This window comes from Somniosus microcephalus, chromosome 13 (assembly GCF_052327205.1).
Source record: "Somniosus microcephalus isolate GS21.2 chromosome 13, FLI_Smic_1.0, whole genome shotgun sequence".
Taxonomy (NCBI): Eukaryota; Metazoa; Chordata; class Chondrichthyes; order Squaliformes; family Somniosidae; genus Somniosus; species Somniosus microcephalus.
This window is the reverse complement of record NC_140999.1, coordinates 3,647,509-3,662,666: the sequence shown is the minus strand read 5'-3', so window position 1 is coordinate 3,662,666 and position 15,158 is coordinate 3,647,509. Positions and strand designations below refer to the sequence as shown.

The following is a 15,158-nucleotide window of genomic DNA, read 5'->3' as shown; positions in this document are numbered from 1 at the left end:
GCAGTACTGAGTGAGCGCTGCACTGTCGGAGGGGCAGTACTGAGGGAGCGCCGCACTGTCGGAGGGGCAGTACTGAGTGAGCGCCGCACTGTCGGAGGGGCAGTACTGAGGGAGTGCCGCACTGTCGGAATCGCAGTACTGAGGGAGCCCCGCACTGTCGGAGGGGCAATACTGAGGGAGCCCCGCACTGTCGGAGGGGCAGTACTGAGGGAGCGCCGCACTGTCGGAGGGGCAGTACTGAGGGAGCGCCGCACTGTCGGAGGGGCAGTACTGAGGGAGTGCCGCACTGTCGGAGGGGCAGTACTGAGGGAGCGCCGCCCTGTCGGAGGGGCAGTACTGAGGGGAGCGCTGCACTGTCGGGGGGGCAGTACTGAGGGAGCGCCGCACTGTCGGAGGGGCAGTACTGAGGGAGCGCCGCACTGTCGGAGGGGCAGTACTGAGGGAGCGCTGCACTGTCGGGGGGGCAGTACTGAGGGAGCGCCGCCCTCTCGGAGGGGCAGTACTGAGGGAGTGCTGCACTGTCGGAGGTGCAGTACTGAGGGAGTGCTGCACTGTCGGAGGTGCCGTCCTTCGGATGAGATGTTAAACTGAGGCCCTGTCTGCTCTCTCAGGCGGACGTAAAAGATCCCACGGGCACGATTTTGAAGAAGAGCAGGGGGAGTTCTCTCTGGTGTTCTGGCCAGCAATTATCCCTCAACCAACATCACTAAAAACAGATTATCTGGTCGTTTATCTCATCGCTGTTTGTGGGAGCTTGCTGTGCACAGATTGGCTGTCCCGTTTCCTCCATTACAACAGTGACTACACTTCAAAAGTATCTCGTCTGGTTTTGAATACCTCTTTACTTCTTTTGTTCTGTCCCAGCCCTGCCTTCGATCTATTTTATTTCCTTTCCAGTTTTGAAAAAGGGTTTCGACCCGAAACGCCAACTCAAATTTCTCTCCACGGATGTTGCCTGGCCTGCTGAGTTTTTCCAGCATTTTCTGTTGTTATTTCGGATTTCCAGCATCTGCAGTATTTTGCTATTGCAAAAGTATTTAATTGGTTGTTAAACGCTTTAGGATGTCCTGAGGTCGTGAAAGGTGCTATATAAATGCAAGTTCTTTCTTTCATTCAAACAGAAACATAGGAATTACTAGATGATAAATGACCAGTGTCCACCTAACTCGCCTTCTACCATCCTGGGAGTCACACGATCCAACGATAATGGAGTCGTTGACCAATCACAGCGATCAATCTCTGTCAGTGAGTCTACAACCGACCCAGACACGAGGCGAGGAAAACCCCCAGTGGGGGAGAGCTTTGGGAACCAGAGGCCCAGAGTCACCTGTTCCTCCCGAGCTCGCTACACTCCCCACACGTCACCTCTCAAATTACTCAGATACTGTGTCCCAAAATGTTATTTTCTGAAAGAAATCTATTTACTTTGTGTTTGAAAGCTTTTGACAATTAATGGTTCAGGTCCAAACACTCGTTGAATAAGAATTTCTTGTTACAAAAGAGAATGGTTGTCTCTCAGTTCCACACGGATTCAGTATTATTTCTGATACTGATAGGATTTAAGAGGAGGATACGCTAATGGCACAATCATGCATATTTTGCAGCTATTTAACATCCCTTAGAGCCATGGCTTGGGGGTGAGGGGTTGGGTTAGCACCCCTGGGCGGGGGTACATGGGGCTGGGGGAAGGGGAAAGTATCCTGTCTTTTCTAGGCCTGCATTAAGGTTGGATCACTCTTTGTTAATCGAGAGCCAATATTGGCGAATGGTGTGATTGGCAGCGACCCATCGCTCCCGCTCGGGGCGGGTTGGCTCTGCGGGAGAGCATCGGTTACATCCTCATGTCCAGTAAAGATGTAGAGGTGGTCACATGTTGGGAAATGTAGTTGCTTACCTTAAGTTGCTTTGTATTCAATGGATAACTTTTTTTGACACATCAAAACCACAACAGCTTGTATTTCTACAGCATCTTTAACACAGTAAAACATCCCAAGGGGCTTCACAGGAGCGTTACCAAAGAAAATCTGACCCCAAGCCACAGAGAGAGATATTAGGACAGGTGACCAAAGGTTTGGTCAAAGAGGTCGGTTTTAAGGAGCGTCTTTAAAGAGGAGAGAGAGGCGGAGAGGTTTAGTGAGGGAATTCAAGAGCTCGGGGCCCAGGCAGTTGAAGGCACGGCCGCCAATGGTGGAGCGATTAAAATCAGGGATGCACAAGAGGCCAGAATTGGAAGAGCGCAGTGATCTTGGAGGGTTGTGGGGCCAGAGGAGATTACAGAGATAGGGAGGGGGCGAGGAGGGATTTGAAAACAAGGATGAGAATTTTAAAATCGAGGCGTTGCTGGACCGGGAGCCAATGTAGGTCAGCGAGCACAGGGGGTGATGGGTGAATGGGACTGGGTGTGAGTTAGGACACGGGGCAGCGAGCACAGGGGGTGATGGGTGAACGGGACTGGGTGTGAGTTAGGACACGGGGCAGTGAGCACAGGGGGCGATGGGTGAACGGGACTGGGTGTGAGTTAGGACACGGGGCAGCGAGCACAGGGGGTGATGGGTGAACGGGACTCGGTGCGAGTTAGGACACGGGCAGCAGAGTTTTGGAGGAGCTGAAGTTTACGTAGGGTGGAATGTGGGAGGCTGGCCCGGAGAACATTGGAATAGTCGAGTCTGGATGTAACAAAGGCAGGGATGAGGGTTTCAGCAGCAGATGAGCTGAGGCAGGGGCGGAGACGGGCGATGTTGGGGAGTGCGTCCATGTGATTTCCTAGCCTCCGGATCGCGTGCTGGTGTTCCTACTTGTGTGCGTTCTCTGGCGGGATTGATGAAACTTTCTTCCTTCCACAGTGTTATCGTGAAGCTGACTGGAGATGTCACCATGTCCTTCCCAGCAGGAATAGTCCGGATCTTCAGTGGGAATCCGTCCCCGGCCGTCGTCAGCTTCAGGCTTTTGAACGCCAACCGGATTGCGCAGTTTCTGCCCAACACTCAGCTCCTGTACAGGTGAGAGACGGGAAGCCCAGGGTCCAGACAGCAGGCGAGTGTCTGGGTGACCAGATTCGCCTTCACATTCTGGCAGCCTTTAAACGAAAAATCTAATGCTTGCGTCCGGCAAAGGGGAGGACGCGTGAGTCACGATGAGTGTTTTCTGAATGGTGAGAGATTAGGAACTGTGGTGGAGATTTGGGTATTTTGGTACACACATTCCTAACCGCTAGGGGACAGGTACACAGTGTGGTTGACCAGACTTCGAGTACTGTGCACTGTTCTGGTCTCCGCACTATAAAAAGGATATACAGGGACTGGAGACGGTGCAAAAAAAGATTTACAAAGATAATAGCAGAGCTATCAGGAAAGATTGACCAGGCTGGGAGCTCTGTTCTCTAGAAAAGCGAAGACTGATGGGTGACTTTATGAGAAGCTTCGATAGGGCAGACCTGGAGAGGATGTTTCCACTTGTCGGGGAGACCAGAACTAGGGGCCGTCAATATAAGACAGTCACGAATAAATCCAATGGGGAATTCAGGAGAAACTTCTTTACCCAGAGAGTGGTGAGAATGGGGAACTCGCTCCCACAGGGAGTGGTTGAGGTGACTAGCGTAGATGCATTTAAGGGGAAGCTGGATAAACACACGAGGGGGAAAGGAATAGAAGGATACAGGAAACTCTATTTTATCCGGGACCGGCGTGGTGCCGGTTTATCAAAAAGTCCGGATTACAGAGAGGTATAGTAAAAGGTATGAGAGCCCCGTACACGGCCACAGATCCAGGCATCCCTGTTGCATAGCAGGCCACAGATCCAGGAACGGCCACTAATATAAAGTAAAACTTACCTGAACCTACTCCTGAATAGAGATTTCCGGTTATTTAGGTGCCGGTGAATCGAAAGTTTTCTGTATGTTGATGGGGTGAGATGAAGAGGGTGGGAGGAGGCTCGTGTGGAGCAGAAACACTGGCACGGAGCAGTCGGGCCAAATGGCCTGTTTCTGTGCTGTAGACTCGATCTAAAAAGCAATCAAAAGGCTGATGGAATGTCGGTCTTTATCTCAAGGGGGCTGGAATATGAGGAAGTGATGCTTCAGCTGTACAGAGCTCTGATTAGACCCCACCTGGAGTAACTGGGTTCAGTTCTGGGCCCCGCCCCTCGGGAAGGATATATCGGCCTCGGAGGGGGAGCAGCGCAGATTCACCAGACTGATACCGGGGCTAAAAGGGTTAAATTCCGAGGACAGGTTACACAGACTGGGCTTGTATTCCTTCGAGTTTAGAAGATTAAAGGGGTGATCTGATCGAGGTGTTTAAGATGATTAAAGGAGTTGATGGGGTGGAGAGATAGAAACTATTTCCTCTGGTGGGGGGAGTCCAGAACAAGGGGGCAGAACCTTAAAATTAGAGCCAGGCCGTTCAGGGGTGATGTCAGGAAGCACTTCTTCACACAAAGGGGGGTGGAAATCTGGAACTCTCTCCCCCAAAAAGCTGAGAGGCTGGGGGTCAATTGAAAATTTCAAGACTGAGATTGATCGATTTTTATCGGTAAGAGTATCGAAGGGTGTGCAGCAAAGGCGGGTAAATAGAGTTTAGATACAGATCAGCCATGCTTTAATTGAATGGCGGAACAGGCTTGAGGGGCTGAATGGCCTCCTCCTGTTCCTGGTTTCTTGAAGCCAAATTAAACATGAAGACAAGATGTCCACTCGAGGAAGCGAAACATATATGAGGTGAATGTAAGAAGTCACACAACACCAGGTTATAGTCCAACAGCTTTATTTGAAATCACAAGCTTTCGGAGCGCTGCTCCTTCGTCAGGTGAAGTGGAGAAATGCATAAAGACACAGCTTATATAGTCAGAGAATAATGTCAGATGTTTACAGGTAATGTTTCCAACTGCCATTTATCACACCTCGGCAGAGAGATAATCACAGCAATCAAAGGTGAGGTGGGGGGAGGTCGGCCTTCAAATATGGGAGGAAGGTTTGTGACCAGAAAAGGGGTCATTGTATCGGAGGGGGGAGGGGGGGTCTTTGCTCAGTGAGGGGTTAAAACAGCTTTCGGGAAGTCTCCAGGAAGTGTTGAAGGTAATTGAAGATCTAGGGGTTCAAGGGAGGAAGATTCTGAGGCCCATTTTCAGCAGACGAGGAGGGGGGGGGGGGGGTCTCGGCTGGGGCAGTGACATTGGTCTCCGTTCCAGCGTGGCTGTAATCTAACTCTTGTCTCTTTGTGCAGCGATCTGTCTCAGCGTGAGTCCGATGTGAAAGATTTCTGGTTGAACATGCCCGCTCTCACAGCCCAGCTACAGAAACAGGCCAAGCAGAACCCCAGCGCCCCCTACTTCAACATCAGTCTCCTCAAGTACCAGGTACAGATGGGGGACAATACTGAAGAAATGGGACTTTGATTTATGTGGCACCTTATTACATCCCGAAACTCTTCACACACAATAAACTGTTTTCGTTGGATGAGCACGTCAAGGGATACAGATCAACCATGATCTAATAGAATGGAGGAGCAGGCTCGAGGGGCTGAATGGCCTCCTGCTGTACCGATGATTGTTATGTCGCTAAGCGGCACTACAATTTTTGGCACAGCACGATCCCATTAACATCTATCAGCTGAGCGGCCTGTGTTTCTTTTCATTCCCGGGTTGTGAACGTCGCTGGCAAGACTGTCATTTATTGCCCACCCCTGGTTGTCCTGGACACAACTGAGTGTCTCGCTGGACCGCTTATGAGGAGGGGGGTGGGAGAGGGGAGGGATTATTAATGCAGTTGTGTGGGAGTCTTGAGGGAGCACGGAGCCGAGCGACGCACTTCTGGCCGTGTGCGTGGGTGGTGATGGCTGCGTCGTGTGTTTTTCAGGTTTCCGCTCCGGACTCTCCAGCTGTTCCCCTGAAGGTTGCCGCTCGCTGGAAGTGCGAGTCCGACCGCACGGAAGTGGCGATGGATTACCAGTATGGCGGGGAAACCACGGCGACGGCGCTGAGCAACCTGCACGCCCTGGTACCGCTGGAAGGAGCCATCAGTAATGTCCAGTCCCAACCCACCGCCGTCTGGTGAGAAATCCTCCACTATTGTGGATGGGGCGGGGGCTGGAGGTGGGGGGGTGAGGATGGGTGGGGGTGGGGGTGGGGTGGGGGGCTGGGGGTGGGGGCGGGGAGGTGGGGTTGGGGACGGGGTGGGGGCGGGGAGGTGGGGCTGGGGGCGGAGAGGTGGGGCTGCGGGGTTGGTGGGGCGGGGGGCGGGGTGGGGGCGGGGAGGTGGGGCTGGGGGCGGAGAGGTGGGGCTGCGGGGTGGGAGGTGGGGCTGGGGACGGGGGTGGGGGCGGGGAGGTGGGGCTGGGGGCAGGGAGGTGAGGCTGGGGGCGGGGGCGGGGAGGTGGGGCTGCGGGGTTGGTGGGGCTGGGGGCGGAGAGGTGGGGCGGGGGCGGGGTTGGGGGCGGGGAGGTGGGGAGGTGGGGCGGGGAGGGGGGGCTGGGGGCTAGGGGCGGGGAGGTGGGGCGGGGGCGGGGAGGTGGGGTTGGGGACGGGCTGGGGGCGGGGGCGGGGGGTGGGGCTGGGGGCGGCGGGGAGGTGGGGGGCGGGGGCGGGGAGGTGGGGTTGGGGACAGGCTGGGGGCGGGGGGGGCGGGGGAGGTGGGGCGGGGGCGGGGAGGTGGGGTTGGGGACGGGCTGGGGGCGGGGTTGGTGGGGCGGGGGCGAGATTCCTGGGGTGGGGGCGGGGTCAATGTTGGATGGTTTGAGCCCCCCTCTCCTTCAGCTACACCCCTGAGAGGGCATTTACCCCCCTCCCACCCCCCCCCCCCCCCAAACTGATCACAGTGACCGGGGTTGAGGACACCTGTGCCCTCGGGAGCAGCGCTACCTCATTGCAGAGGTGAGGTCACCAACAACAAGAAGTTGTATTTATACAGCGCCTTTAGCGTAGTAAAACGTCCCAAGGTGCTTCACAGGAGCGTAAATCAGACAAAAATTAGACACCGAGCCTCATGAGATAATGGCCCAGAAATTCGGGTCGGGGGCTTCCCGCGGGTGCAAGCCCCCGACCTGCACTTACCTAGTGCCTGCCGTTGAGCTGTGGGCCCGCGTGGGATTCCGATCCTGGGCCTGCTCCAACTGCCGGCGCGCAGTGCTTGCGTATCCCAGGGGCGCAGTTAGTTCAAAGCGTCCCCTGGGATCACGTGGGCCATGGGGAGCCAATCGGAGCAGGGAATGCTTCATTCATAAGTTTGACAGGAAGAGCTGTCAAAACCATAAATATTATAAGCCCCAAAACATCACTAAAACTTCAAATACATTTTTTTTAAATCACATTTTTTAAATAAACTATAAATTACATGAAATAACTATTAAACAATAATTTAAATTTTTGAAAAAAATAATTTTATTTTCTAACGGGGCTAAAAATAAACTTACCTTTCTTTAAAGTATTTAAAAATAATAAACCTGTGGGGAAAAAATGTTTTAATTTTAATTAATTCACCACTTACCTTGTAAAAAGCAGGCCTTGCGACTGCTTTTTAAAAGTGTAACTCCTGGAGACTTACCCTCCCGGAGAAACCTGCAAAAAAACCTAAGTTCGATGCGCACGCGCTGCCTCTCCGGCACACGTGTTCGGCCTCTGAACCCCTTCTTTCAGGGGAACGGAAGTGCCGGTTTCCCACGCATGCACAGTGCATGCACGAAACCGGCACTTCCATTGGGCCTACGGGTGAATACCCCGTGCGTACTCACCCGTGGAGACCCGAATTTCTGGGCCATTAGGACAGCTGAGTAAAAGCTTGGTCAAAGAGGTAGGTTTTAAGGAGCGTCTTAAAGGAGGAGAGAGAGGCGGAGAGGTTTAGGGAGGGAATTCCAGAGCTCGGTGTGATGAAATATGTCATTCATCAGACTCTGTAGTTAACTACATATATTGTATTGCCTGCTCCGATGTTTTACCTTGTATTGTGTATAGTGCACCGCCCCCTTTGTGTGTCGGCTCCGCCCATACCTGGCCCTACTTCAGACAAGCCCAGGCTTGTCTTGCAGCAGAACAGCAGCATGCTAGGTGAAGACACAGGCATCTTTTCTTTGCTAATAAAACTCGGGACCCAGGCAGCTGAAGGCACGGCCGCCAATGGTGGGGTGAAGAGAGTCTGGCCGCTCCAGGCGCTGTATCAGAAGCTGACGTTCTGCTTCTCTTCCTGAAGGAACTCCAAACAGAAGAGGCTGTGGTGGAAGCTTCCCGATATCTGCAGCAGGCCAGGAACTGAAGGTAACTCATGTCGGAACGGATGGTCCAGCCCCAGACCTTTCATCATGAACGTTGTCCGTGAGCTCCCTGGGTGGCGGAGTGGGTGCAGACATCGGGGTCGATATTAAACCCCCTGCCCCTCCCAGTGGGCAGGATGGGGTGGGAGGGGGTTAAAATCGGGCGGGTCGACTTAAACCAGCCTGATCTGGCTCCGTTTCCCACCCAGCGCCATTCTTTCAATCGGTACGAGTCTTCCGCTCCAGACGGCCTCATTGAAACGTGAAGGTGACTGTTCGATGACCCCATCAGTGCCACAATCCCCAGGGGAGGGGAGGGGAGTGACCTGGCGAGAGGCAGAGTGACCGGGATCCATGGTCGGTTTCATTGCTAAACCCTCGGGATTGATCCTTGGGGGGGCTGAAGGAGCAGGGTCACATCGTGGGGGGTCCCGCGAGAAACCCCCGGCATTCCCTCCCCCTTCACCAATCCCCCACCCCCGTGAGTGTGACTGTCTGTCTCTCTCTCTCTCTGTCTCTCTGTCTTACTCTGTGTCTCTCTCTCTCTCTCTCAATCTTTCTGTGAGTCTCTCTCGCTGTCTCTCTTTCTGACTCTGTCTCTCTCTTTCTGACTCTGTCTCTCTCTTTCTCTCTCCTTCTGACTCTCTCTCTCTGGCTCCTGCAGGTAAAGGGTCGCTGCGAGCGAGCTGGGAGGTGTCTGACGGCCCCAGTAAGCCCTCTCCCCTGGCGCTACAGTTTACGAGCGAGGGCAGCACGATGTCGGGCGCTGATATTTGCCTTATGGGGAGCGGATACAGACTGTCACTGGTGAAGAAGAAATTAGTTACAGGTGAGAGCGCCACTCGCTCAAAGGGATCGAAGTCAAGGAACACATTTACAGTGAGGGGCAAAATCTATTAATCCTGTGCCCTATACCCCGTGCCCTGTGCTTGGCACCCAGAACTTGGCACCCTGTGCCCTGCACCCAGTACCTGGCACCCTATGACACCCTGTGCCCGTGCCCTGCACCCAGTACCTGGTACCCAGCACCCTGTGACATACTGTGCCCTGCACCCAGTACCTGGCACCCTATGACACCCGTGCCCTGCACCCAGTACCTGGCACCCAGAACTCTGCACCCTATGACACCCTGTGCCCGTGCCCTGCACCCAGTACCTGGCACCCTGTGACGTACTGTGCCCAACACCCGGTGAGATATTGTGCCCTGGTGTCCGTAGTGGTGTGAGTGATCGGGAGATGCCCAATTACTTTCTTTGGTTTATCTCCAGCAGTTGGTGTCGTTGCTCATTTTATATTGTATTTCTCTCTCTAGGCAAGTACTTTGCGGGATGGTAGAGGGACAGGTGACGTGAGCCTGTTTGAGAGATTCCACTGTTTCGAGTGGTTACGAACTTCTACAGATCTAACAGTTTACCTCAATTATCCAACTCTCTGATTTAGTTTTGTGATTTTTAAAAATCTTCTCTGTATCGAGCCGGTTTCTCCTGCGATGTCCAACCTGGAAAATCTTTGAACCAAACTCCATCTGTTTTTTTAAGATTTAAAATTTCTGTGTTTCCAGTCCAAGTTGGTCTTAAGCTCTTGCCCCATGAAGATTGCAACCAGACCAGAGAGAACCAATAAATGCTCTTATTCACAATCCAGTCCTTTACCCAGTCCCCTCTCTCCCCCGACCCCCCCTCCTCCCTCTCTCCCCCTCCTCCCTCTCCCACCCAACCCCCTCCTCCCCTGACCCCGTCCTCCCTCTCTCCCCGTCCCCCTCCTCCCTCTCTCTCTCCCCGTCCCCCTCCTCCCTCTCTCTCTCCCCGTCCCCCTCCTCCTTCTCTCTCTCCCCGTCCCCCTCTCCCCAATCCCCCTCTCCCTCGATCCCCGACCCTCTCCCCGGGTGGGTGAGACTGAGACGCCTGCCCGCCCTCGCCCTCCCTCTTCAGGTTGCCAACTGTGATCAGAGGTTCCCGGGGAGGGTTCAGCGCTCAAGGCAATGACTTTAAGGACTGAGCTATTCGAAGCTCCTTCGAGATGTTTTAAAAGACGGGCTGGATTATAGAGACTCCAAGAATGTATGAAACTAACAGGAAGCTGATGAGATAAATCTGATTCGCCGTTCGATTTTCATTTTGAGAATTCCCTGCGATGTTTCTCGCTGGTTTTTCTGGCAGTGGAGTCCGGGAGATTTAACTTTTAATAACGAGATTCCAAGGCAGTCCTGGACGTTTGGCAACTTACTCCGTCTGCGTGTGGGAGCAGTGAGCTTGGAGAGTAACTGAACCGGACTCTTGGTGGAATCGGTTGCGCTTTTTTGAAGTATTTTATTCCGTGTAATATTTACGTGTTTGAACCACTGTCTCCAAACGGCGTGAGTTTAAACTCATGAAAACTCACTTTATTCGAGGTGCTGCCAGAGGTAAGGTAGAGCACCAGGCTGGGGGTTACCGAGCGCTACAGAACTAGAAGCTTCCAGTCTGTCCCTGGTCTGTCCTGGTGTTTAGACGGAGTGAGGGGATCTGTCTCTCTATCCCTCCATAACCCACAGACTCAAATCAGCTGGGGTTCATCGTCCTGATCACCATCCAGTGCTCCCAGCAGAAAGTCTGCCCGACTCTGCCGCGCCTTTCAAACGGGATCGGGCTTGGGTGTGATGCCTCGATGGTTGAAGAGCCCAGTTGCCACTTTGCTGCTTCGGCTCGCGGTTGGTGAATGGCTACATGTTACTGGGGCAGATTCGGAGGCTCTGTGGGCCTGCAGTCTCTCCTGTAATCATAAACTATTGCCCAGTGTGCCCGGATTGTCCTGGGGTCTCTGGGAATGAAAGATTTATCTCCCGGGCACTGCTTCCAGCAACTTTGAGGTGTTAAAAAACGTTGTTCCATTTACTTTGAACACTTTTGTTAGTTATTCAAATATTGGAGATGGGGTATTGACAGTCGAGAATCATCCAATCGGAAAGCGAACAGACTCTTTGTTCCCCGATTAGATGATTCTTGACTGTCAGTCAAACAGCCATTCTTCTCCCCCACCCACAATCGTCCAACATTTTTATAAAAAAAGTGTTCAGAGAAAATATTTTTTTAAACAGTTTTTAATGCTGCCTGTGATTTTTCTCCTGGGTTTTTGCTGGCTGTCAGGGTCCCGGAGATTAGACTAATTCCTGGAGTCTCCATGCCAATCCCGGAGGGTTGGTGGCCCCACCTGGTGCAGAGGCCTAGTGGGATGTATAGGCCGAAGCCTGCCATGCCCAATCCTGCTGCCCAGACCTGAGCTTTGTTCAGACCTTAGTCCTAGGCTTCTATTGGTGCTTGGCAGCTGAGGCCACAGCCAGGCCTGGCGCTCTCCTCCTGCCCTTGTTTAGACCCAGACCACGGCCCACTTTTGCCCACAAGAAGGGTTTTGGCCTGTCCAGCCCGGGCCTGGTCCTGGCAACTCCTGCTGCTGCTGCTGTTTCCATGATTCGTGCTGATGGAGAATGTTTTCTTTTGCACAGTCTCCTTGTCCTGCCCCACTGCAATTACCCAGGAGGGTTTACTTTCGTTTGGCACTGTTATTTGGATTTGCATATAAAAGGCACTTGGGCAGTTGCCAACTCTGGGCCTATTCCTGGAGGGTTCACCACATGACCACCGGCCCTGCCCCCGCACTCCCCCATTGGTCCATCCGCCAGGCACCCTCACGGCCAATTGGATTCACCTTGACTGTCAGTCAAACAGCCTTTCCCCACCTCCCTATCTCCAGTATTTTTAATAATTAATAAATGAAAGTGTTCAAAGAAAATGTAAAAATATGCAATATTTTAATGCACCTGTGATTGTCCTCCTGGGGTTTTGCTCACGGCAGTGTCCCGGAGATTAATCTTCAATTCCCGGAGACTCCCGGGCAATCCTGGAGGGTTGCTAACCCCAGTGGTGATGGAGAATGTGTTATTTTGCACTGTGTCTTTGTCCGATCGCACTGGAATTAACAGGGAGGGTTGGTTTTTATCTTTCTGTAACAGGCACTGTTATTTGGATTTGATGCATTGCATTTAAAAGGCACTTGTGAGAAAATGGGAATACAAGCACCTTTGATTTAAAAAGCGGCACTTAGTCCCGGCTCCTGGCCCTCCGTTTCCTTAACGTGAAGTGACGTGCGTGTGTGTGGTGTGTGTGTGTGTGTTGTGGTGGTGGGGGGGGGGGGGGGGGGGGGAGGTGCTGCAGGGATTTAGCCCAGTGCTGCTGGTACAGGGTGGGAAGAAAGTAGTTGAGGGATTCGGGGGCTGATTTAGCTCCCCCTCCCACCTTGCCCCAGAAGGCTTGGGTTGTACAGAACCTTCAATTATTGTTGGATATAAACTATTCCAAGTGGGTCGAGGGGCGCGATAGCGTACCTCGTCCTCGCCTGTATTAATCCCGGTGACTGTTCAGGAGTTGGGTTAGCGGGGGTGGGTGAGAGGCGGGGGTGGGGGGGAGGGGGGTGCCCTGCCTTGGAGCAGTCTGCTCTCCGAACATGTGTGACACTGAGCCCCTTGCCCTGAACCTTGGTGCTGTATTGTGCCCTTTGCACCTTGCCCCAGACACACTGGTTTAGAGGCAAATTAGCTTTGTCGTGATGTCACAACGAAGCTGGTATAACTTGAGAAAGCATCGTGACGTAAGCGGGGAACTGTTCCTGCCGCAGTGTCCCCCTCTCCTGACCCTGTCGGATGCCCTGGAACCACAGAGCGGCCTCTTGGAGATATATATAATTATTAAATGTGTATATTAAATGTATATACATCTGCAAACAACCCAGGGCCTCTTTTGAGAATTTGCCTTTATTTTGGTGTGTGTTTTATTTTTTCTCTTCCTCATTTCTCGCTCGGTTCCAACCGCCCCCACCTCCGGAGTTCCAGGTGGGTTTGGGAGCTGGGGGTTTGAGATGCCGAGGGGTGTCGGCCCAGGGGTCCCGCTAGTTGAGTTGTTTTGTTTTGGTGTGAATACTGATGGTGGTCAGCTTCCTGGGGTGAGGTCTGTGCTGTACACTGAATCAAGCAATAAAACTGACACCAAACCAACACTGGCTCTGCGCTTTTCATTCCGGAGGCAGGAGCCTTGCTGAGGAGCGAAACAGACTTGGAATCATCGAATCTTACAGCACAGAAGGAGGCCATTCAGCCCATCGTGCCTGTGCCGACTCCGTGAATCAGCTCTGCAATTAGTCCCACTCCCCAGCTTTTCCCAATAACTCTGCAAATTTTTCCTCTTCAAGCACATGTTTAATTGCCTCTTGAAAGTTGCTGTGGAATCTGACTCCACCACACTCAGGTAGTGCGTTCCAGATCATAACAACCTCTGTGAAGAAAATTCTCCTAATTTCTTCTCTCATTCTTTTGCCAATTATTTAAATCTGTGACCTCTGGTTACCGACCCACTTGCCAGAGGAAACCATTTCTCCCTGTCCACTCTATTAAAACCCCTCATGATTTTGAACACCTCTATTAAATCTCCCCTTAACCTTCTCTGCTCTAAGGAGAAGAATCCCAGCTTCTCCAGCCATGTTGAGAGATGGCTGGACTCTACAGAATGTTTTCTACTGAATTTTTTATGCGTTCCTGGCCCTCATAGAAAGTTACAGCACGGAAGGAGGCCATTCGGCCCACCGTGTCCGCGCCGGCCAACAACAAGCTATCCAGCCTAATCCCACTTCCCAGCTCTTGGTCCGTAGCCCTGCAGGTTACAGCATCCCAAGTGCACATCCAAGTACTTTTTACATGTGGTTAGGGTTCCTGCCTCTACCACCCTTTCAGGCAGTGAGTTCCAGACCCCCACAACCCTCTGGGTGAAGACATTTCCCCTCAAATCCCCTCTAAACCTTCCCCCAATTACTTTAAATCTGTGCCCGCTGGTTTTTGACCCCTCTGCTAAGGGAAATAGGTCCTTTCTATCCACTTTATCTAGGCCCCTCATAATTTTATACACCTCAATAAGGTCTCCCCTCAGCCTCCTCTGTTCCAAGGAAAACAGACCCAGCCTATTCAGTCTTTCCTCATAGCGAAGATTCTCTACTCCCAGCAACATCCTTGTAAATCTCCTCTGTACCCTCTCTAGTGCAATCACATCTTTCCTGTAATGTGGTGACCAGAACTGCACGCAGTACTCTAGCTGAGGCCTAACTAGTGTTTTATACAGTTGAAGCATAACCCCCCCTGCTCTTAAATGCTATGCCACGGCTAATAAAGGCAAGCATTCCGTATGCCTTCTTAACCACCTTATCTACCTGGCCTGCTACCTTCAGGGATCTGTGGACATGCACTCCAACGTCCCTTTGTTCCTCTACACTACTCAGTGTCCTACCATTTAATGTGTATTCCCTTTCCTTGTTAGCCCTCCCCAAATACATTACCTCACACTTCTCTGGATTGAATTCCATTTGCCACTGTTCTGCCCACCTGACCAATTTATTGATATCTTCCTGCAGGCTACAGCTTCCTTCTTCAGTATCAACCACACAGCCAATTTTAGTATCATCTGCAAACTTCTTAATCATACCCCCTATATTCAAGTCTAGATCATTGATTGATATATACCACAAAAAGCAAGGGACCTGGTACGGAGCCCTGCAGAACCCCACTGGAAACAGCCTTCCAGTCACAAAAACACCCATCAACCATTACCCTTCCTGCCTCCGAGCCAGTTTTGAATCCAACTTGACACTTTGCCCTGGATCCCATGGGCTTTTAACTTTGTGACCAGTCTGCCATGTGGAACCTTATCAAAAGCCTTGCTAAAGTCCATATACACTACATCAAATACATTACCCTCACCTCTTCTTAGGCAGTCTCTCGGAACTGAGGATGACTTGCTTCCACATTAAAAATGAGCTCGCAGGTGACTGATTAGTCCAATGCGGGACCTACAGTCTCTGTCACAGGTGGGGCAGATGGTGGTTGAAGGGGCGGGTGGGTGGGGT

At 52.4% G+C, this 15,158-nt stretch overlaps 1 protein-coding gene across 2 annotated transcripts in view; it reads left to right on the top strand.

Annotated features, from left to right (window-relative positions):
• The window catches only part of LOC147107981 (F-BAR domain only protein 2-like), an 80,960-nt gene extending 68,651 nt beyond the window's left edge, over positions 1 to 12,309 (top strand). For both annotated transcript variants that reach the window (XM_086004355.1, XM_086004354.1), the window contains 6 exons: positions 2,844 to 2,999; positions 5,220 to 5,352; positions 5,852 to 6,045; positions 8,177 to 8,241; positions 8,902 to 9,066; positions 9,550 to 12,309. In XM_086004355.1, coding sequence (XP_085860481.1) covers positions 2,844 to 2,999; positions 5,220 to 5,352; positions 5,852 to 6,045; positions 8,177 to 8,241; positions 8,902 to 9,066; positions 9,550 to 9,572 — 736 coding nt within the window. In that variant the 3' untranslated portion in view covers positions 9,573 to 12,309. The remainder of the gene's footprint in view (positions 1 to 2,843; positions 3,000 to 5,219; positions 5,353 to 5,851; positions 6,046 to 8,176; positions 8,242 to 8,901; positions 9,067 to 9,549) is intronic.
• Positions 12,310 to 15,158: the final 2,849 nt, after the last annotated feature.